General features: G+C 37.2%; 4 protein-coding genes across 6 annotated transcripts; 2 read left to right on the forward strand and 2 right to left on the reverse strand.

Moving 5' to 3' along the window:
* Positions 1 to 1,480: 1,480 nt before the first annotated feature.
* Positions 1,481 to 9,170, forward strand: LOC147296790 (trafficking protein particle complex subunit-like protein). Of its 2 annotated transcripts, none has more exons than XM_086250706.1 (12): positions 1,481 to 1,867; positions 1,949 to 2,033; positions 2,129 to 2,259; positions 2,350 to 2,452; positions 2,545 to 2,559; positions 2,953 to 3,098; positions 3,224 to 3,413; positions 7,564 to 7,638; positions 7,760 to 7,876; positions 8,263 to 8,307; positions 8,414 to 8,533; positions 8,718 to 9,170. In XM_086250706.1, exons 1-12 carry the CDS (start codon positions 1,584 to 1,586, stop codon positions 8,736 to 8,738), a joined length of 1,332 nt encoding a protein of 443 aa, XP_086106832.1. In that variant the 5' UTR covers positions 1,481 to 1,583; the 3' UTR covers positions 8,739 to 9,170. The 2 variants fall into 2 exon arrangements, with proteins under 2 accessions (XP_086106832.1, XP_086106839.1); XM_086250713.1 differs by having other exon boundaries at positions 8,435 to 8,533.
* A 642-nt stretch (positions 9,171 to 9,812) lies between these two features.
* LOC147296791 (stem-specific protein TSJT1-like) lies at positions 9,813 to 11,323 on the reverse strand. Its single transcript, XM_086236041.1, has 3 exons — positions 10,990 to 11,323; positions 10,639 to 10,879; positions 9,813 to 10,344 (listed from the first exon to the last, which is right to left on the reverse strand). Exons 1-3 carry the CDS (start codon positions 11,199 to 11,201, stop codon positions 10,030 to 10,032), a joined length of 768 nt encoding a protein of 255 aa, XP_086092167.1. The 5' UTR covers positions 11,202 to 11,323; the 3' UTR covers positions 9,813 to 10,029.
* A 1,826-nt stretch (positions 11,324 to 13,149) lies between these two features.
* LOC147296792 (splicing factor U2af large subunit B-like) lies at positions 13,150 to 19,139 on the reverse strand. Of its 2 annotated transcripts, none has more exons than XM_086244668.1 (18): positions 19,014 to 19,139; positions 18,452 to 18,645; positions 18,155 to 18,268; positions 17,876 to 17,943; positions 17,211 to 17,269; positions 17,070 to 17,111; positions 16,901 to 16,960; positions 16,167 to 16,227; positions 15,936 to 16,063; positions 15,335 to 15,450; positions 15,107 to 15,205; positions 14,924 to 14,999; positions 14,653 to 14,741; positions 14,473 to 14,539; positions 14,289 to 14,387; positions 14,027 to 14,108; positions 13,832 to 13,899; positions 13,150 to 13,585 (listed from the first exon to the last, which is right to left on the reverse strand). In XM_086244668.1, exons 1-18 carry the CDS (start codon positions 19,035 to 19,037, stop codon positions 13,448 to 13,450), a joined length of 1,584 nt encoding a protein of 527 aa, XP_086100794.1. In that variant the 5' UTR covers positions 19,038 to 19,139; the 3' UTR covers positions 13,150 to 13,447. The 2 variants fall into 2 exon arrangements, with proteins under 2 accessions (XP_086100794.1, XP_086100787.1); XM_086244661.1 differs by having other exon boundaries at positions 17,211 to 17,281.
* Positions 19,140 to 22,739: 3,600 nt separating this feature from the next.
* On the forward strand, positions 22,740 to 24,600 carry LOC147296793 (CBS domain-containing protein CBSX5-like). Its single transcript, XM_086236039.1, has 2 exons — positions 22,740 to 23,213; positions 23,676 to 24,600. The coding sequence occupies exons 1-2, from the start codon at positions 22,879 to 22,881 to the stop codon at positions 24,487 to 24,489; spliced, it is 1,149 nt and encodes a 382-aa protein (XP_086092165.1). The 5' UTR covers positions 22,740 to 22,878; the 3' UTR covers positions 24,490 to 24,600.
* The last annotated feature ends 67 nt before the right edge of the window (positions 24,601 to 24,667 follow it).

The following is a 24,667-nucleotide window of genomic DNA, read 5'->3' on the forward strand; positions in this document are numbered from 1 at the left end:
GCATCAGTTGGATACTTGATCTTTATGGTTATAGACGTATAGGTGATACAGAATTTTTTATTTATTTATTTGATTAATTTTGCTTTGTTTTTTTTTTTTGTTATGAGTGGGTTTAGGCTGTTTAGCTGAACCCAATTATTTTGTATCTTATCTCTAATCCAACTTTTTTTATGTAATTTTTTTTTTTCCACATTTACACTTTGCAAGAAACTGCAACTATTGGTTTATTCTTTACTTTGTTTTGTTTTAAGAACTTACCCTCTTCAAAATCAAAGCCCAATTTCTTAGTAAGAAAACACTTTTAACGTAAATACTAACGTAATACAATCAGGTCATAGATAATTAATTAAACTCTAACAAATGCATACAGCATTACAACCTAATATTCCAACAATTATTCTTTAGCATACTTTTAACAAATAAACTCTAATTGTAGATATTTAAATGAATTCACAAAATTTCTATGATTATATTTATGGGTGTATTGTCATTTAAAAATGTGTCATATCATTCACACTAATTATATGGGGAGGTAATATATGTATATTGTACCCAACTGGACAATTTCATATTACTTTTTTAAATAATAGAAATTTTTTTTGAAAAACATTAACTAGACATTATCGAGATTATTTAGAAAGTTATTTGAGATATTGGTGAAAATTAAGTAATTATGTTTTGGCCTGCTTCTGTCCATGAATACGTACTAGCATTTTTGAGGAATAACATTGAGATTCTAGCTGTTGTTCTTTTGGGACATGGAGCAACTGAAGGGTGGTGTAGACAAGTTATGCCATTAGGGCGGTCATTGAGTATAGTGGATTTTGGGTTTTGGTTATTCAACAAATCTACCTTTGTAAAATGGATTATAATCACCTTAATTAATGAGAGCAATTGATTACATATATTTATTTTTTGATTAATCAACTATCGTTTATGATAATTGGACTCATAATATTTTCTGATAAAGAGAGACCGCATATTATTTACTAGACCAAATAATAATTGGTAATCGATTATATTTGATTTAGCTATTAACATTCAAGTCCATAATTTTTATTTATTTTTAGAATAAACATAATATTTCTATTAGATATTTAGATGGAATAATTTGATATATTAGGTTGTGAGATAGTGAATTTAAACAATAACAAGGTGTAATAATAATGTTGATTATAATAAGGCGTAATAATAATAGTGAATTTGATATATTATGTTGTGGAATAATAATGTTGATTGACCATATAATAACATAAATACATTAGATTGGTGGTAAGAAAATATTATTATGTTTTATGAGTGTTAAAAGTCATGACTGTAAATTAACAACACGTGTTTTTTTTATTTGTGTATTAAGTATTAACCAGTGTTTAGGTGTATAATATTAGATATTTGATAAATAATCGTCCTTCTAGTTTCTTTTTTAGTATCTAGGTAAAAGTCAAGATTTAACAGAAGCAGTTAAATTGAGGTTGTTTGAACGATATATGATAGAAGAATTAGTTTGGCGGAAGTGTGACAGTGGGTCTGAAACAAAGTGTGAAATTGGGCAATCTTGAGGCAACTGAATCGAAGACGAAACGATGAGCAGCGGTCAAGGAGGACCCCACTCGCTGGCCTTCAGGGTGATGAGGCTGTGCAAGCCGTCGTTCCAGGTGGACCCCATTCCCCTCCTTCTGGACCCGGCCGATCTCCTCGTCGGCGAGGACATCTTCGACGACCCAATCGCCGCCGCTCAACTGCCTCGCCTCCTCTCCAACCCCCCCGCCGCCGACTCCGATCTCAACTTCCGCACCCGATTCCTCCTCCACCACCCCTCCGACTCCATCGGCCTCTCCGGCCTCCTCGTACTCCCCCAAGCCTTCGGGTCCCACCTCTCTCTCTCTCCATCTCTCATCATTTTCTCCTTGTTGCATTTATTAATGAATTTGTGATTCAACTTTGGCAGAGCAATTTACTTAGGGGAGACATTTTGTAGCTACATTAGTATCAACAACAGCTCCACTTTCGAAGTCAGGGACATTATAATCAAGGTTTCAATTTCAAAACCTTCCACTGAATTATCCTTAATTAGTTAATTTAATTTAATTTGATTTGATTTTAATCTTTTGTTGATTGCGAATTGCAGGCGGAGATGCAAACAGAAAGGCAGAGACTTTTGCTGTTGGACACAACAAAATCGCCCGTTGAATCCATACGTGCTGGCGGTCGTTACGACTTCATCGTTGAACATGATGTTAAGGAACTCGGAGCTCACACGTAAGTTTCCTCCCTCCTCACTTCTCACTACTCTCACCATTGTTGTTTCACAACTTGACTGTGTTTGTGTTGTTTTGGCCACTTTTTCAGCTTGGTCTGCACTGCATTGTACAATGACGGTGATGGTGAGCGTAAATATTTACCACAGTTCTTCAAATTCATTGTTGCCAATCCGCTTTCAGTACGAACTAAGGTATTATCCGCAAGCAACCTTGTAACATTTTCATGAAATAACCACGTTTAATTTATACTACCGGAGTTAATATAGGTTTCATGTTGTTGCAGGTCCGTGTTGTTAAGGTACGTTGAGGTTCACTGAATAAGCTGATTGTAAGTTTTTAAATTCAAGTTACATATTGTTTTTGCATATACAGTATACACGGTGTTTGGATACAAATTTTTATGATTTTCATAGGAGACTTGAGCACGTATATTACATTGGATCTGAGTTTGCACATTTTGTTGTGCGAGTTGTATGGATGTCAAAGCAGGTGCTTCACCAAAAAGCATTCATCATCTCTTACTTATTTATGTTGATATGGAAATTTTGCTTTCTTCTAAGCCTAAGTAACAAATCAGGTCTTGGTAATAACTGTTTGAAAGCCTTCCTATTTGTGTAAGATATATGAATTTTGATATAAGCATTTACCTGTAACAATTTATCTTCCCTATGATAACTGTATTCTATCACAGGAAACTACATTTTTAGAAGCTTGCATCGAAAATCATACAAAATCAAATCTTTTAATGGACCAAGTTGAGTTTGAGCCCGCTCACAATTGGAGTGCAAAAATTTTAAAAGCTGATGAACACCATTCCGAAAAGAATTCTCAAACAAGGTCACAATATTACGTTTTTTGTTCCGTGGAATTTTTATTCTTACCTATTCTTATTCTTTTCCTTTTTGGTTTTTAAAAAGTCTAAAAGTGATGTTATCACTCTTTTTCTGAATTATTGATGACAGGGAGACGTTTAAGCCACCAATTCTCATCAAATCTGGCGGAGGAATTCATAACTATCTTTATCAGTTAATATCACAAGGTTCTCCCCAAACTAAAGTTGAGGGAACTAATATTCTTGGTAAACTTCAGATAACATGGCGAACAAATCTGGGTGAACCTGGTCGTCTACAAACACAGCAAATTATGGGCACTGTGAGTGTATAACTAGGAAGAATATTGGCCTGCTATTTTTCATTTCATTATAGATCTGCATGGTGTTTCATTTTCTTCTGCTGTTTCTTCTGAAAATTATGTTTGATTAAAAGTCCATATTGTAATTGAAAATATAAGTACTGTTGTGGTTTTGTCTCGTCGGAAATTTCTGGAGGAAGCTACAGTTCTGGCCAAGAGCAGTAGGGAGACTGGGCAGTGGGGTAGTTTGTTGTTTTCCTAGTGGGGTACGATTTTGGAAGACAAATAGGACTTGCACAAGACTTTCCTAGTGTAGGAAGGAGTTCTAAAGGGTTTTTCTTGTGTACAAGGGAATAGAATTAGCTAATAGGTAGATTACCTAATTCTATTAGGATTAGGAATCCATATTGTAAGAGGTAAGTCTATGCTCTATAAATAGGCTGCTGCAAGTCTCATAAATAAAAAATATATAGCTAGAGACTTCTAGGGAAGAAACTCAAAGGGAGACTCGGGTTAGAGACTCAAGGGTGAGTGACTTCAAGGGAAGGGTTTTTCAAGAGGAAAAAACACAAGAGAGCTATTTGTGCAAGAGAGAAGAGAGCGGCTGCAGAGTTGGGTAGTCTAGGGTTTCAATAAGTTCTTGTACTCTTATTCTATATATAGTGCAGCTGTGATTCTCTAAGGATCACACAGGGACGTAGGCAAAGTTCGCCGAACCTCGATAACAAATCTTGGTGTTCTTTGTGTTTACTTTTGCTGCCATATTGTGTGTTGTTTGCTATATCTGTTTTAACTCTAGAATACATCAAGGACAAGATCACAGGGGGTGTTAATTCACTACAATTGGTATCAAAGCCAGGTTGGTAATAGGTGTCCGCGATGTCTAGAGGAGGTCGAAGCATGGACTTAGGGGATTTAAGGCCTGCTTTGAAGCCATATGATGGCAAGGATGATTTTACAGATTGGCAACGGATGATGAAGAACGTGCTGGTGCAGCAGGATCTGGATGATGCACTTCTTGGTGAGAAGCCGACAACCACGTCAAAAGGAACATGGAACAAGGTTCTCAAGAAGGCCAAGAGTTCAATAGAGATCCACCTCACAAGATCCGTGAGGTCTCACATCACAGAGGCGATGACAGCAAAAGAAGCATGGGACAAGTTAGAGAGTGTTTATATGGGCAAGACGGTGTCCAATAAACTCTTCTTGAAGGATGAACTCTTCGGGCTTCGACTAGAAGAAGGTGGAGATGTAGCGGATCATGTATGCAAATTTCAGCATTGCATAGCTAATCTCGACAAGGTCGAAGAAGTTTACAAGGATGATGATAAGGCTATCATCTTGCTGAGATCCCTGCCATCTTCTTTCAAGCACTTCCGAACAACTTTGATGTTTGGAAAGGAGACTCCAAAGCTTGATGACGTGGTGCAAGCGCTCCAGTCATATGCAAAGTTAGATGATTTAACTGAAGGCACTCAGTCATCACAAGGCCTTTACGCTAAGGGCAAGGAGAAGAGTCGAGGGAAGGAAAGGAGGGGCAGATCTAGCAAAAAGGGGAAGTCCAATGATTCCGATGAAGAAGGTGGTTGCTTCGAGTGTGGTTCACTAGACCACTGGAAAAGGGATTGCCAGATATGGCTGGAGAAGAAGAAGAAAAGGGATGAAAACTCAAGTAACGTCGTGGTCGACGATGGGGAGCTTTTGGTGGTATCTTCAGGTAATTCTACTCCACATGCTTGGTATTTGGACTCCGGATGTAGTTTTCATATGTGTGCAAACAAGGAGTGGTTTCATACATATGAGGAATCTAGTAAGGGCAAAGTTTTGTTGGGGGATAACTCTGTGTGCAAGATTCATGGCGTCGGCATAGTCAAGGTGAAGATGCAAGATGGAATTGTTAGGTTGCTTGGGAATGTGCGATATATTCCTACATTGAAAAGAAATCTTATCTCTCTTGGAACTCTAGAGAAGAATGGGTATGCATTCAAGTCTAGAGCAGGGAAGCTCCAAGTCTCAAAAGGATTAAGTGTGATCCTGAAGGGAGTTGTGCAATCTAATAATCTCTACCAGCTTTCCGGGGTTACAGTGATAGGTGGAGCAGCTGCGTCTACCAAAGAGAGCTTGGATGTTGAGCTCATGGAGCATTGTAACAAGGGAGAGCAAGGGCATCATCTCACAAAGGAAGAGTCTCATCAAATAAGTGCTACGGCTAAGGAAGAAGAAGCAACAAATCATGATTGTTGCTTGGTTAGTTATTCATCAAAGATTGACTTCAAGGATGCAGCAAGGGAAGTCAATAAAGATGAGGAAGGTTTGATTGTTGTTAAGGAAGATGCAACCATAAAGGCAATCAAGGTGGTTATGAAGGTAAATCCAGTTCAAGAGAAGGCCAACTCTGAGCTGGTGGAGCATAACACAAGGGTTGAAGAGTTTGGGCAGCAACAACAATCAACAAAGGTTCAAGAACAGGTGGAGAAAAAGAGCACAAGGCAGTCCAAGCCCAAAAGTACCATCAAGCTAACTCATAAGTTTTGGTGGGAAAAGGACAGAGGTTACTATGGTGTTAGTAAGGGAAATCCGGCTACATTCAAGGGGGCTTGTGAGAGTAAGGAATGGGAACGTCGGAGGTGTGCTAGGTTGTCTCTACAAAGGAACTTCAGTTGGAAGTTAGTTCCTAAATCCAAGGAGAACGTTGGCTATGAATGGGTTTATGGAACAAAAGGCGAAGAGAATCTTGAGGCTGCAATTAAGATTCGAAGGTACAAGCTCGGGTTGAGCTTGCTCAATCTTCAAAGTTAGTTGATTGAGGTGGAGCACCTTCTCACTTAAGGTGCATTGAGGCAATAGGTTTTTTGCCAATGTGAATGGGTTTTGGAGGTTTGTTCGAGGTTACTTCAAGACTAGAGAATATCTCGAAGGTACAACATTCATGGCTTTGGTTCCGACTCGCCAAGGTGGAGATTGTTGTGGTTTTGTCTCGTCGGAAATTTCTGGAGGAAGCTACAGTTCTGGCCAAGAGCAGTAGGGAGACTGGGAAGTGGGGTAGTTTGTTGTTTTCCTAGTGGGGTACGATTTTGGAAGACAAATAGGACTTGCACAAGACTTTCCTAGTGTGGGAAGGAGTTCTAAAGGGTTTTCCTTGTGTACAAGGGAATAGAATTAGCTAATAGGTAGATTACCTAATTCTATTAGGATTAGGAATCCATATTGTAAGAGGTAAGTCTATGCTCTATAAATAGGCTGCTGCAAGTCTCATAAATAAAAAATATATAGCTAGAGACTTCTAGGGAAGAAACTCAAAGGGAGACTCGGGTTAGAGACTCAAGGGTGAGTGACTTCAAGGGAAGGGTTTTTCAAGAGGAAAAAACACAAGAGAGCTATTTGTGCAAGAGAGAAGAGAGCGGCTGCGAGTTGGGTAGTCTAGGGTTTCAATAAGTTCTTGTACTCTTATTTTATACATAGTGCAGTTGTGATTCTCTAAGGATCACACGGGGACGTAGGCAAAGTTCGCCGAACCTCGATAACAAATCTTGGTGTTCTTTGTGTTTACTTTTGCTTCCATATTGTGTGTTGTTTGCTATATCTGTTTTAACTCTAGAATACATCAAGGACAAGATCACAGGGGGTGTTAATTCACTACAAGTACTTGGTTCCTTGTCTGTCGCAATGTATATATATGACAGGCACATGGTCATGGTAGACAAGCTGGGGAATGGGATGGGTATACAATTTTTAAGTTTTGTTTTGTATTCACTAGGACTATCCTTGGGCAAGCTTAGTGCACGTCACATACACAAATTGCATGCCCAATTTTATGTTTATGTAGTTATCGACTCATCTGATAACTTCCATAGGAAGTAAGAAGTTAATTTTTAAATTCAAATTCATCTGATGACTTCTATAGAAAGTGGGAAGTTAAAAGTTGTTTTTTATTTTACTATTTAACCTTTAAAATATTATTAGTTTTGTTTTTACTACATTGCAAGAAAGGGCATTTATGGAATTAGACTGCTTCACTAGTTGTTAAGTTTTGGCTTATATATATATATATATATTAGTATAGATGTAAGTACGGCATGCCTTTTTTCTCTTTTTTTGTACACGCAAGTATGGCATTTCTAGAGGCTTATAATGGGTATCACACTTGTCTTCATGATATACTCTTTTGCAGCCCATAACACGAAAGGATATTGAGTTGCATGTTGTGGAGGTACCATCTACCATCAAATTGGAAAGACCATTCTCGGTAAATTTAGTTCTTCACCCTATATTTTACCTCTATTCCTTGTCATTCTTCAGTTCATAGAATTAGTCAGACTAATTTAAATATAGTGATTTAGAACTGAGCAAGTACAAACTTCATGCAGTTACACTTGAATCTAGCAAACGAGACAGATAAGGAACTTGGCCCCTTCGAAGTTTGGTTATCACAAGATGATTCAAATGAAGAGAAGGTTATCGTGATTAATGGTCTTCAAAGAGTGGTAATACGTCAAACCAGATTTCAAATATATGAGTCTTATTTTAGGTAGTTTCACTAGTCATAGTTGGGCTTCCTGGGATGCTCTTCTCTCTTTTTTCTATTGCTTGAAGTTGTGGCCTCAATGTAATAGACCTCATAAACTTGAACTTTGAGACCAACTCAGATGGATTACATAATATTACATCTTATAAGATAAATTAGGATTACATAATTCAAGTGGCATGGGTGGGATGGGGTGAAGGGTAGGTCCGAGGTTCAATTCCCTTGTAACCTAAAGGATACATTAGGAACCATGAATCACATATCTAAAATCGTATTTTTAAATTCGTAATTTTTAAGCATCTCAGTTGTTTATATTACTGGTTATGAATTTGAAACTATGTACAGGTATTGCCGAGGGTTGAGGCATTTGGTTCCACTGATTTCCATCTGGTAAGAAGAATAATTTGACCAACACCTAATGGAGACATAACATTGTGTTAACTATATTTAAAACAATTTGCCCTCATTATTTTTATCTGTTTGAGCAATTCCCTAGAGCCGCTCTTTTCTAATGCAGAACCTCATTGCTACTAAACTTGGAGTTCAGAGGATCACAGGCATTACTGTGCTTAACATAAGAGAGAAGAAATCATACGACCCTTTGCCGGATTTAGAGGTTACCTTTTTTGTTTGTATTTTTTGTAGTAGTTAGGTTTCCATAGGTTAGTATATATTTAGTTGGCACCGTTTCATCGAAACAGCTGCACTGCCGTATTTGTGAATTCTTCCAAGCTTGTCTTTGCCATACAAATGTTTTTGGTTATTAATCTGTTCTGACCAGCCTTCTGAACTTGTTGCAGATTTTTGTGGATCTAGACTAATTATTGGCTAGTTTTGATCGGCTTTGCTTCCTGCCTTTAATGGGGAATATTTGTCAATCTATTGAGCAGATGTCATGATTCGTCTCATCAATGGGTGTAAGTAGATCTGAAAAGGTAAGCCGCTAGATCATTGGGTTTGATGGCTGGTGATGTTTAGTTGTTTACCCTCCTATGGCCTGTGATGTCTTTGCTTCACTGATCTCTCCATTCCCCAAATTGGTTAGCCCTGTATTTGACAGTTTTATTACTTTTAAGAGCAATTGTAAAGTTGTATGATTTGAATGACAGAAAACTTCTAGTTGTGACTTGTGAGGAAGGAAAGTAATCTATAAAAGAATTAGCTGATGAGATACAGATTTCTGATACATACAACTTAGAAACTATTGTTGCATCAGAAGCCTCTTTTCAGTACAATTTGAATGAGCTTCCCCACTTCTTTTCTTATTTCATTTTCTCTTTCTTTTCAACATTAGTTTTAAAGTTTTGTTATAAGATTTGGATTAAATTAAATTCTCGTTGCACTTATGAAACTAAAGGCGTGCTTTCAAGGATAAGCATTTTCAACCAAAAGGAGTAAATGGGATTATGATAACCTGGTGCACACCGACACTGCCTTTGCACACCAAGCTTTGCAAGACTCGTCTCTAAATCACCCCTTATCCAATAATATATTCCAACAAAATGCAGCTCCAATGAACCTGTATGGCTATATCGAGCTGTTACAATCGAGGCGTTCTTTGTTATACCATCACATGCAAATATCCAATAGAAAATCAATACGGTGAAAAATGAACTCGTCAACATTCAAAGAAAAAAATAGTTAAAATTTTCTATAATACGCTTGTCGTTTCCTCACTATAGAGCCAGTAAATTTCTCCAAGAAGAAAGGATAAGAAAAATATTATTCGATTTAAATTATTTCTCCAACACTCATATTAATTGGATCACTCACATGGATGCCACAAAATTATAAGTTTCACCTCATGGAAGAGTTAAGACTAGTATTAGCTGCTATAAGCCTAAAACACCTCTTGTAACTTTGTAAGTAATATTCTTGGTCAAAGACAAAATATCTTGAAAGCTAACCCAAGGCAACTTTTGAGAGACTCAAAAATTATTTCATTCATGTAACAGCGTTACAGTGATAATAGTTATAAAGAAAAGAAAACAAAGGCATATATACAGTATACAGGAATCGAAATTAAACCATTAATAAAATAAACATAAGCTCCAACTGATGGATTTCGTAGACGAGTCTTGAGTCATTAAAATAGTATTAGTGGGTCTTGGTTTAGGCTTGTGAGCCCCATACTGCCCAGTTGGCTTCACTACCGACACGTGGCATGTTGTGGATCCTTGATTGGGAATCTACCTTGAAGTCGGCCCCACACATGACCCCCTCGCTATCAATCCTAGGCATTGCCTTCATCTTCTTGGTTGGGTGCTCAAAACTCATCAACCCGCGCTCAGTGTGGAACATACACCCTCTTGGAAATGGAGCAAACGATTTCCCACAGCTTGCTTTTATGACCCCCAAATTGTCCGAAATTACCACCGCACCATCTGCTGCAATGCCCCAAAATAGGCTAACCCCTTCATTAGCACCCTGCACACACACGGACAAAAATGTTAAGAATATATTGAAGATGAATCGACAAAAATACCCTCTACTATGTTTGTTACCAAAAAATTATGATCTAGTACTGAAATTCAAATCTTCTTAAAAAAAAAAAAAAAAAAGTTAATTATCTTTACACCTCTTAAAGTTTATTATTATTTTTACATATATTTTTTAAAATTTTAATAATTATATATACACTCTTTTAAATTTTAAAACTATTACATAAAACTCCAAAAAAAAAAAAATAAACAAAAAAAAAAATATTTGTTAAAGACTTACCAATGCAGCAAATACAGTTCCAGCTTTGCAATCATGGAGGACAAACCCAAAGGTGCCATCAAGATCCTTGAGGACCTGATCGGCCGGGTACGGACCCCGGTCACGGAGGGTTCGATAGGCCTGCACCACAAACATGGCCTCATTGGTGCCCTTTGATAGCCCATACTGCCTGATCAGGCTGCACAGGTTGTTGAGGCTCCCCAAGAATATGCAGTATATATCATCCAAACAACACAACAACCTGCAATATTTGTACATGAAATTCATTGATTAATAACTAAATCATCCTAATTAACTAAGATTGCCAAATGGTTGTAATTAATACTAATTAAACAAAAATTAATAGGGTACCTCTGATTGTGATGAATGGAGACGGGGTTGGGTGGAGGGACATAAGCGAGCAACGCTGTGTTTCCAAAGCAGACTGAGAGAGCGTTATTTGGGTCATGACAGGACATGAAATCTTTGACAATGTCTTGAGGAAGCTTAGGCTTCTTCTCCGCACAAGGGCTGTTCAGCTCCTGTGGTGGCTGCACCACTTCCTTGTTGAATATCGCAAGCATCTTTCACAACAAATTTTAACAAACTAACGTGATATTTGATCAAAAGATCGATCTCAATAATTCTCAAACCAAAATTTCATAAACCAGAGAAATTACAAAGGCACTCAACACAGAGATTCAGATACTGATGGAGAATAATGAGTCATTCTTGGGTTATATATAGTCAGTCGTGTACTAAATATTTTGAGAGAGAGAGAGTCGGTGCGTGCGTGGCAATGTTATCCAAAACTCTCCAAGACCAAGGAGTATGACACACAAAACGAAATTGTAGTTGGGGAGATTCGATTCGATCCAATTTTATTTAGGAACCAATTAGTTTGTAAATAAGATAGTGATATTTTGCCAAATCTAAATTAACGCCGTGGTTTATGGATAGCAGGATAGGAATCATAGGATAGTATTATTATTATTATTACAGATAATTACGGTGCAATGAAACTAAAGCAACTTAGAATCAATCATGACCGTTGGATAAAAAGAAAAAACAATCATGTCCGTAAATGGGGTGGTAACAACGAACAAATTAACAAGTAAGAAAACATGGTTGGCTGCCGTTTGTTTTGGTTTGGTTTTGCGAATTGCGACAGAGAATTAAGAAATTTGGAAATAGTCAAAACACGTTCTACTTGAAACTCCTCTTCTTATCTGCGAGTAAAAGTCACAGTGGATCTGAGTCATCACATCCATTTTGTTTCATTACTTTTTTGAGTGTTCCCTTGCTTCTGACACACCCACGCGGAGGGAGTGAACCACGGCCCATATAAAAATAAAGTTTTTTTTTTTTTTTTTTTTTTTCAGAAATACCATCCAGAGTATTCCGGCATGTGTGCACTGTACAAACACTATCAAGTCTAAATTTTTTTATAAATTGTCATCTAATCTTACTTTTAACGTGACAATGTATTTACTGTCACATTCCATCTATTCACTCATTAAAATTAAGAATATTTTTATCAATTCATATCATAAAATATTTAATAAATATATAAATGTAAATTATGTAATGTTTAATAAAATAAGAAAATAAATTGTTTTTGGCAAAAAAAATTAAAATTTAAGAAAATATCAGATCCCCCCACTCACCCAGTCGCCGGCCCCACCACTGGTGGCACCTCTTTTCGGCCAACCATCTCACCCTAACAACCCAGCTGATGACCCAGAAGAGTTGGTGGTTGGCCGAGAAGATGAGCTGCCATGATGAGAGAGAGAGAGAGAGAGAGAGAGAGAGAGAGAGAGGAGGAGAGGAGGGCTGGTGGCTGAGTACTTGTTTTTATTTTTTATTTTTGATATTTTTAAGTTTTCTTTTAATTAGATTTACATAAAAAAAATTAAAAAATTTTACTTATAGATATTGGATTTTGAGAAAAAAAAAAATTATGATTTAACAGACAATTAAACGGTAATGCCACATTTGCTCCATTTTAATAGATTGGATGACAAATGGAAATTTTTTTTAGTCTCGATAGTGTTTGTGCACAAACTTCTGGATGGTATTACTGCAATAAAGCCTAAAAATAATAAAAGTTGAAGTTCTGCTCATGGACCTCCCCCGAATAAGGTTTTTGGGCCCATTAGAACTTGCACATACCCATCTCATTATACAGGCAATTAACGATAGGGACAATATAAGTGCTTGAATATGCATTAAACCCTAAAGGAAAAGGGGCAAGTGATAAGATCGTATCGATAAAGATTTTTATAAACCAGATTTTGATCGATGTGTTGGTACCTATAATTTTTCAATGGCAAATGAACTACCTGATTTTAGAATACAATGATTTGGATGTGCATATTGAATTTGATAGTACAATACTAAAATGGAGAAGAGTTCACTGAAGCTCACGAAAAAGGGAGATTAGAAGTGGCATTGGCTTTTAGAAGTTGTAATTTAGGAGTTGGCTTGAATTCATTAGGGTAAGAATGATGGTGAACACCAAAATAGTGAGAATGAACCAAAAACAGATAGTGGGTAGCAAATGAAAAGACCACTTTCACTTTTCTGAAAAGTATATTATATGGTCTGTACACTGAAACAGATGAGTTTCATATGAATACAAGCAAGGTTAATGTCCCCAACAATCACCAAGCCAACAAATCTTAAGTCTCAACAACTAAGTGGGAAAAAAAGGCGCTCGATTAACTTGACATGCCATCTGTTCCCAGTGCAACCATTACATGCACCTGAAAGTTCTCTATGATACATAGAGCTATTCTACATTGCAACTCAGGATTGGGGCATAGTACTGCTATGCACTATAGTCCCTGCTATAGTATTTGTCTTCTGGATAATAATAGGCAGTCACTATGTTGCCTCCGAATTTTCTCCCACTGAGTACATTCTTTGCATTGGCACAACTCCCAGTATCAGCATATTCCAAGAACACCTGCAATTGAAACTTTTAAGATGAGAGAGAGAGAGAGAGAGAGAGAGAGAGAGAGACAGAGACAGAGAGAGAGACAGAGACAGAGAGAGAGAGAGAGAGAGAGAGAGAGAGAGAGAGAGAGAGAGAGAGAGAGAGAGAGAGAGAGAGAGAGAGAGAGAGAGAGAGACAGAGACAGAGACAGAGACAGAGACAGAGACAGAGAGAGACAGAGACAGAGACAGAGGATGCAGCCAGTAGTTCAAATACCTTTCCAACACCTGGGATCTGCTCTTCATTTTGATTTTGACGAGGAATAACAACATTAACCAGAGCTCCTAACCATTCCAAACAAGAGTTATTCTATTATTTCTAATTATAATAATAGCGAAGAATATCAAGTTTTAAATACAAACATCAACAGGTAAAAAGGTTAGGAAGAGACAAATAATAAAACATGAATACCAAATTTGCTGCATTCATCCCTCATGTCTTCTAATATCTCTACATACTCTTCATCATGACTTAGTTCATCAGCAGTAATCGCCTTCATAAGAGAGCACAAGAATCAGCCAGTTGAAACCATCACATATTAACCCAGAAAACTGATGAAAGTACAATATATAGACTAAACTATGGATGTCCAAACCAAACTATACAAACAAAATGCATGTCCGGTAAAGAACTTAATTTAATACTGGCAAGTTATGACAACAGATAATACTACCTCAGTCAAGCATAGGACTTTAGTAGCCGGTTCTACATTTGTTACCGGTGCCATCCCTACTCCTAGAAGATTCAAGTCAACAACCTGCAAGGCCATTTTCTAAACCCAAGAAATAAATAAGTCAACAATGTAGGTGAAGCATAGTAAAAAAGATAAACAGGAAGCAACGATAAGTGATCCTTACCTGCATGGCAATGTGCTGTTGGGCCTGTACCAAGATATTTTCTTGCTCTGATTTAGACTGCCCGCTGCTGCAAAACCAAAGACAAGAGGTTTCAAGCTATCAAAATGGGCTTGAAATAATAAAAATATCAAGCTTTCCTGTACAGATTGGCATTGCCATTTGATTTGAAAGAACACCAACCTAGCAGTAGCACGCCGGACTGTTAAAGTTTTGTCACCCATCTTCAAGCCATTAAGAGCACCACAGGCAATGTCTGTCACAGCTGGATCCTGAAGTACTTGAACATTAGTTGACCAGATTCTAGTAAGGAGTGACCTCCAGATACATAAAGAAGTATATACATACTAAAGAGAAGTGAGATGAACAAATAATCAATGATATCAGTAACTGAGTAGAAAATAAACAACAATATAAGATGACAAGCTACAGACTCTAATCCTCAAGTATTTACCTGATAAACACAGAACCCGTATCCTTTAGAGTTTCCTGTGTCTTTATCCTTCACGAGGTCAAACCCACGGAGAGGTCTGCAGTGATGAACTGTACTGTTAGATAAAAGAGGGGGGAGGGGGGGGGGAGAAATTCAGTGAAGAAGAAGAAGAATGGAAAGATTACTGGAAATTTAAACACATACCCAAATGACTGTAGCAATTCTCTTATCTGTGCTTCAGTGAAGTAGTATGGTAGTCCACCCACAAAGATACGGTCAGGTCCCTCTGCTCCACCAACGGCACTGCCAAACAAATCCAAATTAGTACACCAGAAGATTTTTCCAACTTATCTCTACAAATTCACTTGCAAAGTAACCATAGAGTACTTCATCAAATTAGTCTGCAAGTTGAATAACTAAAAGTCAGCTTACCCTTGTGTGAGCCCAACAGCAGCTAAGTTAAGGTGAGGACTTGGTTGGCTAGGACCAAGTGCTGCAGCTAAAGTAGGATTGTAGTCTGTTGGCCTTCGTACTCTCACAGCAACCCCCTGATCCATCAAAAGGGGCATGTCAAATGAAGAAAGAGTTCCAGAAATGTATTTATGTCCATATGCAACCAACACTTTCTTCACAGGACAACCAAACCAGCATTATACCAAAGAAACCACACATTTTAGAGAACGAAAACAACATTATTGGAAGAATGTGAAACCTGAGCCCCATCATGGACCAGTAACTTGACACTCCTGTATAAGCTAACTGACAAACCCAACTACAAATCTCATATTTTATGGCTCCATAACCAAGAGAATTGACCAATTTAATGAATTTGATACTGGGCAGAATAGAGATCGCTTATATCAGATAAACATGATAACATTTGAGTTTTATATTAGATATGCTTCTTATCTCATCTTAATATTCGTCTTTTACAGTACTTTACCATTGACACCTTCCCTTATGAAAATAATATATAGATTTAAAACAAAAACAAAAATCTTAGCAAATTAGCAATAGTCTGAGATTGACATACCTCAAATATAATCCCATCTAATGCCATCGCATTACTCGCTTCTTCAACTGTTCTCATCTCCACAAATGCAAACTTCTTCTCATGATTAATGTAAACATTTACTACAGCATCACCTGCAAGTTCAGATACTGGAAAACACACTGCTCTCAAATAAAACCCATGAAAAGTCTAAACACATACAAAAACCAGCATGTTGAACGTATTTAGAGTTTCCTCCAGGATTAGATTTACCTGGACCAACAGAATTTCCTCCAATGGCAGCCATGACTTGGCTGAAGAATGTGGCAATTGTCTGTAACAAAAAGAGGACACTCTTTCAAAGTCTTTCATAGAATACATGAAAATTTCTTTGAACAAGTAAGAGGCATAGATTAACTTTTTAAATAATCTAAAACAAGAACAAAAAATTTCTGGCCTATTTGTAACCAATAGGTCATGCAACAACCTAAAACAAGCTGCCTTACATAAATAGTAAATCCATAGATTCTGGAGTGATGGGACAAGTGGCATCAAAATTTTAGCTATAACATGCAGCTAAAAGTAAAAATTAGAAATTAATGAAGAAAAAAAAAAGATTATGGTGAAAATGCAAATTTCAAGATACAAAAGAAATTGAGAAACCATATGCTGACCCTATTCTATTTGAGCTAGTCACATTAAGACAATAGAACACACACTTAACTCTCACTAGCTTCTGGAAAAATATATACATCTTATGCTGATATCAATTTTTTTCATAATTAGATCTTATGACTGAATTGTTGCTCTGCCTGTATGAAGAATGTATAACTAGAGTACATCTCAAATTATCACATAAAAAACTACCGGTAAAATCATGAAGCAATATTTAAAGTTGTCAAACTGCACTAAGAACTGTGCACCAATGAATCTTAAAGAAAGAGAAAGGGAAAGAGGGGGGGGGGGGGGGGGGGGGGGGAATCCATAAGGCAAACCCAGAAAGAAACCTGTTCATTGGCCAAGGGGGGAAGCCCGCCAACATATACCCGTCGTGCATGCCTTGTAGCCTATAAGAGAAAAAGAAACAGAAAAAAAAAACCTTCATTTGTGAATTTACAAAAGCATATGGACATAGACATGTGTGCATGTGTCTGTTTACAGATTCTGTAAATATACCTGTTGAGTCATGGCTTGTGCTGGCATCAAGGAAAGAGACATCTGTAACATACAAAAGCATATGAAGTTATTCACAAAATAGCACAAATGAAAAAGTGAACTCAAGAATTCAGAAAACTTATACTGGTGAAAGATACACACATGTGTTGTCCCAAAAGGTAATACATTTTGTACCACTCCCGGCATTGATTGAGGAATACCTGACAATTGTCCTGCATTATTATTATTAACAGAAGGGGAACAGGCAATTACAGAAGGATAAGTAATACAACTTCGAGGCCAACATGTCACAACTACACTGGTTATATAATATAATACATCTATAATCCCAGAAGCATCTATTTCATTATAAATAAAGCTAATATTTCATACCTAAAATATACCATGAAATAATAAAGTAAGAAACAAAATCCATCATCGCAGATGGCAGGGAAATATCTGTAAGTCTACCAAATGGCAACTGTATCAGTCGAAGGAGAAGAAGATCCACCTAATTGTTGCATTGGTTCTCCCTTGAACATCAATCTACGTAGTCACGCCAACTCAACATCGCCTTCTTACCCAAACCATAAAGGCAAACATAGACAAACAACAACACAACAACAACCAAACAACACAACAAGGGCTCTCAGTTTCCATAGTAAACCATTAGAAAAATAGGTTTTTTAGATGCTTAAATAAAATAACAGGAGATCAGGCAACTATATCAAATATAAATATAAAGCGCTACAAAAAAAATTTTTAAAGAGAAAGTGTGACAAATTCTTTGATGAAATAATCTTCTGATAGAGTAGTTAGATCCACACCTGAAACAGCAGCACTAGGCAGCATGGCCCCAGCAGGTGGTGCCATGTCAAAACCACTTGTCCGCTTGCTGTAGACAAAGATATAATTGCAGCAACATTAGAGCAATGCAGCTTTCAAGACAAGATATTAACAGCAGCAATATTATGTTTTAGTCAGCTAAAGCTTTTGAAAGAGGACATGTTTTGAACAACATTACTCAACAGAATTCACATAACCAAAAGTGTGATCATGTTGACATAGCAAAGTGTTTTACATAGAAGTTGAAGCTTTTTCATTACCTCTTTGAACGAGAACGGGAAGGAGATCTTTCCCTTGAAGGAGAAGGAGAACGAGAACGAGAACGAGATCTATGTCTATGCCTCCTTTCTCTATCTTGATCATAATCACGATGCCTACAAGAGAAACATATAATGAACTCAAATGAAAAGTTAAAAAACAATTTTTATACACTCATCAACCCCAGAACGCAACTGGGGTTGCAAAAAGACAACTGACAACAACTTGAATAACTTTATTTCGCCAAAGCAATATCAAACATGAAAAAATACAGAACATAATTGTAACATAGGATTAACCTGTCATAATCTTGAGTTCGATGACGGCGATAACCATTAAACCTGCTCCTCCCTCTGTCACCTCTGTCACCTCTTACACTTCTATCCTTGTAGTCCCTTGAATACCGGTCTTCATCTTTTTCCCTATCTTGACCTCGGTCTCTCTCTCGCTCTCTAGTCCATGACCTTTCATGTTCTGATCCATGAGAATTGTGCTGAGACAATTAAACATGACTCAGTCATTTCACAATTGACACAAAAACATATAACAACAACCCTCTATTTAAAAATACTTATGGTCCGTTTTCTCAAGCTGTTGATCGTTTCAAAAACTAAGTAATTCATTTGAAATTCATTGCATACAACACTTATGATTATTAATACGGGCAAATTCTATCTAAGTTCACTCCCTAAATGATTTATAAGCAGAAACAGAAACATACTTTGAAAATTAAAATATAAAACTATACCAAAAAATTAATCTGATTCGAGACCGTAACCTCGAAAATAAGCAAATTAGTTAAATTGAACGAGCGAGCATAGAAAGACTAACAAATTAACTTGATGAAATTTAGAAAAGGACCTTGTTGCCATCGTAGTCTGACATTGTAAGTCGAATTTCAAATCCGAACCCTAATTTGGGAAATTCGCTGAAACCAGAAGTAGCTCACGCCTCACGAATTGCAAGCTATGGATGATTGGATCTGGGGTATGTGAGGACTACTACGTCTTATGCTCTTAGCTCCAGCACAGTAATGGACCTGAGTATTATTGGGGTCGTTTGTTGTATGGGCCTGATCCAATCCACAAGAGCAAACGAACCTGATAAAGCCCACAAGAGAAAACGGGCCTACCAAGATGAGGATATGCAAAACCCCAGCTGCATAGCCCGTTATAGCCCAACTTTATTGTTAATGTAACAAGGTATGATCAAGGCACAAAACGAATTGCCTAAATGTAGAAATATGATATAAGAAGGGTATTGATGTTTTAACTTTTTCAATTAATTATAAAACTTGTACACATTACTGTAACTTTAATTTGACGGACACAAAGGTATAAATGACATCAAAAGGTACAAAATAAAATGCCTAAACTTATAAATAAGTCGAGAAGAAAAAGTATGGATGTTCAATGCTTTTTTTTTTTTTTTTTGGTCTAAGGATGTTCAATGCTTCTAAAACATGAAAAATGCGCAAAGATAATGGTGAATGCAAATGTTATTAATTAAAGTCTCAATTTTTGTTCCTATTATTATTTAGATTGAGCTAAAATGCAAACACTCGCATTGCGTAGATGTGTTTTTAACTTCTAAAACTTATGGGTCACTTTTTTCCCCTTTTGGTCCGCTGGAAAACACTATGTTTCTAAAACACTCGCATTGTTTTTAATTTTGCTGGCTTTATCAATTATCATTATTTTTTTTTAGCTGAAAGTACTTTTATTTATATAATACTATACTATAAAGTAGGACATTTTTTTTTTTAACCGAGGGTGTCCTGGACTAGCTTTCGCACATCAAATTAATTCCTTGAATCGGTTAAAGACAGACAATGCACGTCAGACCTAGAGAATTTAAAATAGAACATTTTTTAACGTAATTCACACTTGAAAATCAGAAAACATAAGCGTATTAGCTAATTATTTTACATGTTGATAAGAAACATTACAAAAAATACGATAAGGGTTCTTCATTTTCATCAACTAAGCACCCCTCCGCAATGATGTGAGAAACAGCCACCTATGCATCCATGTCCAAAACAAAGGAGGAGTAGCCCATCTCCCTTGTTATATGCAAACCAAAAGCAGCAGTGTAAAGTTCAGTACGTAGGCAAGGGGGTGGGAATAGATTGTAGTGAATTATCTTTAATTGCTTTTGCTGAAAACAAGTGGCTACATAGCCTCTATATTGGGCAGTGTACCCTTACTCCTTAGGTAAAGAAGATAATCTGAAATAGTGAAATGGATTGCAACCATTTGTTTTAGGTTTTTTTTCAAAAACTATTTGATCCAAGGCATATTCGGCATATATGTCACTGTTCATAGATATGATTCATTATCATTTTATATCATATGATTGTAACCATTGATAACGACTCATTTGCAGGCACGAATCCAAGGGGTGGCTAGGACAGGCTATAGCCCATCCAAATTTTTTTTTTTTTTTTTTATAGAGGACTATGTTAAGCCCCTCCAATAATAACCCATACAGCTCTTACCTTTAGTCTAATACCTCAAATTTATTATCTATATTTGTGTAATTGTGTAGCGTTAACAAGTTCTCTAAAAATTTGAAAAATGTCATTAAAATAAAAAAAATTCTATTTAAATTTTTAGAGATTATTATCACCTACAAAAATTAGCTTCAAATTTAACCCTACCAAAACTAAAATCTTGAATACGTACCTGCTCATTTGTCCTGACCACCAAAATATTTGGCCGCGAAGGGCCGTTTTGGCGTTTTGGACCGGCCCGACCGGGAGATACACTCGGTAAAGACGCGCATAAATCTTCAGCTTGGGATCCCACGCATAGTCTTCATCCAAACGTGTCCTTTTGCTGTAAAAGGTAGCATGATATCTTCGTACACCACCCCATTCCCATCATTTTCTGACATTTCTGAAAATTATTTGTCACGTGGAGAATGTCGTACCACACTGTAACGTATGCGCTGACGCACCACAGGATGATCGCAGCCCTTGGGTGTTGTTTCAGCCACATATATTGTGGAGGATGGCCCACGGACCGGCCCCACTGTCCATCGGGGTCCACAACACCATGCTCCGGTTTGGACCTTTCTGTGACAGGTCAAGGACAGTGGACCCACTACTACATAGTTTTTTAAGGAGCCCATTCATTCATCATTCGGTGTACAACAAATTTCATGTGGGTTTATTAAATTTCGTAGTTGTTGAATTTGATCGGCTTAATCATAAACAATACTTCTAGAAGATTAAAGATTAAAGTACAAGGAACAAGTGGATGTAGTAGTAGTTAAAAAAATCAAAACCAATAATTTTGTTTGTCCTTTTACTCTTAAGATTGGTGATAGAGTTGGCTTCCATCGTTAAATTTTATTAGCTATATAAACCTTGAAATTATTTACATGTTTAGTCTTAAGGCCGCCTTCAATCACAAATATTAAAATTTTATTTTTCATAAGATATTGTATTAAAACTTTATAAACTAAACCCTTACAAAATAATTAGAGCCAATTTAACATTTTACTAGACAAAATTACTTTTACATTTTGCATTTACAAAGCAATTAGCAATAATTAAAAAGGACGAATGTGGGTTTCTAGTCACGGTTGGCATGCTCTTTTTTATCTCTCTTTGAGGAATTTTTTTCAATTTTAATCTCCATGAAAAAAGAAAGTTTTTAAAATAATGATTAAAAAAAAAACTATATTTTGTACCTGTTTTGTCCATCGCAAATTACATCTTTTGGTGCTATAATCAATGAATGAATGGTGCCTTCCTTGTCTTTAATGAAAACCAGATAGATTGATTGAAATGAATGTTTGATCGCGACATCTAGTATTCTAGTGCATGAATGGCCGTTGAAAACTTTCAAAATATCAAGGATTGTGTGATTCCGTTTGGCGCATACTGGTATTGACTAAACTTAGGCTTAAAGTGAAATTAAAGAACCGTGTAATGCTTGTCTCTTTTTCATTATATATGTTGAAGTCATTGAGATACTTTATGTGTGACAGAGCCAAACATTGCCTACCATGACTGATATGTATGCCTGTTTCTAGAACTCTCTAAATAGATGGGTGCTCAACGTCTTCTAACAGCGCAAAAGATTCTCTATTTCGTGGCTCAAGTGTGCTGAAGCATTTGTAGCCATAAAGAAATACAATAACTTTATAAATGCTAAATTTATATTCTAAATTTGAATCTCTGTGTAACCTTTTTTGTGCTCAATAATATAGTATATATATATTTTTTCCGGTGGTCAAGAATATTCCATGTGTGACTATTTTTGGGTCAAGAACACGTGATGTGTGACTGTATAAAAGAGCGTGAGAGACTATTTTTACATGACATATATAACATATATGATATATCATAGTTTACCAAAACAAAAAAGAGAGAAACAATTTTTTTTGGCCTGGTAAAAAAAAAAGAAAAGATAAACATTAACACCTCAACACCGCTGGATGATTGGATCTGGGGCCGACAGTACAGCATATCCTTTTCCGTTAACAAAATATCAGTACGAAAATACGTGTATTGTATTCTCCGTAATAAGTCCGTAACAGGCGGCTTTAAATACTCTCACCCCCGCCATTTTAGCCTCACAGTCAATCTGTCTCCTCTCTGTCTCTCTCTAGAATCATCCTGAAATACTGAAACACAATACTCTCTGTTTTGTTGTTGTTTTCATTAAAACTTGAAGCTCTCATTGTTGTCACTCACCTCATCAATTTTCGGTAGTGCATGGCAGTCAGTCTCTTCTCCCACGAGGTGTCCGATCTATGCCTTGGAAAGCCTCCGCTTAGGGCACTCCCTATCTCCGCCACAATCGGCGAAGCCTTGTCGGCGCTCAAGAAGATCGGCGAGAGCTGCCTCAGCGTCTGGACCTGCGACCACTTCCACGACAACTCCTCCGAGGATTGCCGATGCATAGGGAAGGTTTGCATGGTCGACGTCATATGCTATTTGTGTAATGAAGACAACCTTTCGTGTCCTGCAAAAGCGCTTGACTCTCCGCTCTCGGTTTTGATCAATCCAAAGGGGACTCACCTTGTTCGGCATTTGGAACCAAACGCCAGGTTTCTTTTATTTCTTAATTCTTTATTTCATCTTTCAGTGGATGATCCATAAGTCTCATTTGATTTTAAGTTTTTGGACGAATTTAATTAGTAACGTCCCATAATTATTTTGAAATAAGAATGTTATTGATTGACAATTACAAAATACAGTTTTCTTAAGTATAAGACTCGATCGATTAATTTTGTAACGAGTGTTTGAAACTTTGAATGATGTGTAGTTAATTATTTACATCAAATAATAATGTTCTTGACTCACAATTACACTAGTAATCAGATTTTTGTTTTTTTTAATTATAATTTTGAAGTTTAGAAGAGATTGTTTAATATTGACTTTTGATTTATTTTTTTTTCAAAGGTTTTGATGATTTGCTGTTTGATATGAATACGATGATTTTTGGATTTCGTTTTTAATTTATTTTGAAGGCTTACTAATAAATTTTGGTTTGTGTTATTTGTACACAGTTTACTGGAGGCCATAGATTTGATACTTGAAGGTGCACAGAACCTTGTGATACAACTTGAAAGCCGGAGGACCACAAACTCGAGAAAGAAGCTCCTCCACAATCGCTCCTTCAACTCCACCCTCCACAACAACCGTGAATACTGCTGGCTCACCCAAGAAGATATTATTCGCTACCTCCTCAACCACATAGGGATCTTCAGCCCCAGCTGCAGCAGCCCAATCAACTCCCTCCACGTCATTGACAGCGAAAACATCCTGGCTGTCCATTACGACGACCCTGCCTCAGCCGCATTGCCCCTCATTTCTCAGTCCCTCGTGAATCAAACCTCCGTTGCCATTCTTGATGTAGACGGTGGGGTTATTGGGGAGATTTCCCCTTATACCCTCAACACTTGCAATGAAACGGTGGCTGGCGCAATTGCCACACTCTCTGCCGGGGACTTGATGGCTTACATTGACTGTGGTGGGCCCCCGGATGAGCTAGTGCAGTTGGCCAAGGGCAGATTGGAGGAGAGAAAGTATGGAGCATTCTTGGAGCTGATGGAAGAAGACTCAACAATTTCGTCAGACGACGAGTTTGGGTTGGGAAGGAATGGCGGGAGGCCAGGGTCAGGAGGAGGGTATTCGGCAAGGTTGGTGAGGAGGTCTGAGGCGATCGTGTGCTATCCATGGAGCTCCTTTCTGGCAGTGATGATTCAGGCGCTTTCGCACCGTGTGAGTTATGTGTGGGTTGTTGAAGAGGATTCAACTTTGTCTGGGATTGTTACCTTTGCAAGCATGTTCAGGGTTTTCCGGGATCGTTTGAGGTCTTAGGGTTAAGTTTGTTTCCCGGGAATAAACTTGTACACAGTACACATTTGTTTCCTAGGGAAATCAAACCTATGTTACACCGATCCTTATGACAACAGGCCTTTGAATTTATAATTCAATACTTTCAAGTAATGCCAGGATAAACGGAAATTCTCATATCATATAAATACATCATAATGAA

Source organism: Dryas octopetala, chromosome 1 (genome assembly GCF_963921425.1).
Source record: "Dryas octopetala chromosome 1, drDryOcto1.1, whole genome shotgun sequence".
In the NCBI taxonomy this organism is placed as follows: domain Eukaryota; kingdom Viridiplantae; phylum Streptophyta; class Magnoliopsida; order Rosales; family Rosaceae; genus Dryas; species Dryas octopetala.

What these genes read in the sequence shown, in the direction of transcription:
- LOC147296790 (XM_086250706.1), top strand. Translation starts at nt 1,584, where the DNA reads ATGAGCAGCGGTCAAGGAGGACCCCACTCGCTGGCCTTCAGGGTGATG. An exon ending in GTACTCCCCCAAGCCTTCGG is followed by an intron (nt 1,868 to 1,948) that starts GTCCCACCTCTC and finishes CAACTTTGGCAG; the next exon opens with AGCAATTTACTTAGGGGAGA. An exon ending in TCAGGGACATTATAATCAAG is followed by an intron (nt 2,034 to 2,128) that starts GTTTCAATTTCA and finishes TGCGAATTGCAG; the next exon opens with GCGGAGATGCAAACAGAAAG.
- LOC147296791 (XM_086236041.1), bottom strand. Translation starts at nt 11,201, where the DNA reads ATGCTTGCGATATTCAACAAGGAAGTGGTGCAGCCACCACAGGAGCTG. An exon ending in TCCATTCATCACAATCAGAG is followed by an intron (nt 10,880 to 10,989) that starts GTACCCTATTAA and finishes CAAATATTGCAG; the next exon opens with GTTGTTGTGTTGTTTGGATG. An exon ending in GAACTGTATTTGCTGCATTG is followed by an intron (nt 10,345 to 10,638) that starts GTAAGTCTTTAA and finishes GTGTGTGTGCAG; the next exon opens with GGTGCTAATGAAGGGGTTAG.
- LOC147296793 (XM_086236039.1), top strand. Translation starts at nt 22,879, where the DNA reads ATGGCAGTCAGTCTCTTCTCCCACGAGGTGTCCGATCTATGCCTTGGA. An exon ending in CATTTGGAACCAAACGCCAG is followed by an intron (nt 23,214 to 23,675) that starts GTTTCTTTTATT and finishes ATTTGTACACAG; the next exon opens with TTTACTGGAGGCCATAGATT.
- LOC147296792 (XM_086244661.1), bottom strand. Translation starts at nt 19,037, where the DNA reads ATGTCAGACTACGATGGCAACAAG. An exon ending in AACAGCACATTGCCATGCAG is followed by an intron (nt 14,388 to 14,472) that starts GTAAGGATCACT and finishes TCTTGGGTTTAG; the next exon opens with AAAATGGCCTTGCAGGTTGT. An exon ending in AAGTCCTATGCTTGACTGAG is followed by an intron (nt 14,109 to 14,288) that starts GTAGTATTATCT and finishes TCTCTTATGAAG; the next exon opens with GCGATTACTGCTGATGAACT.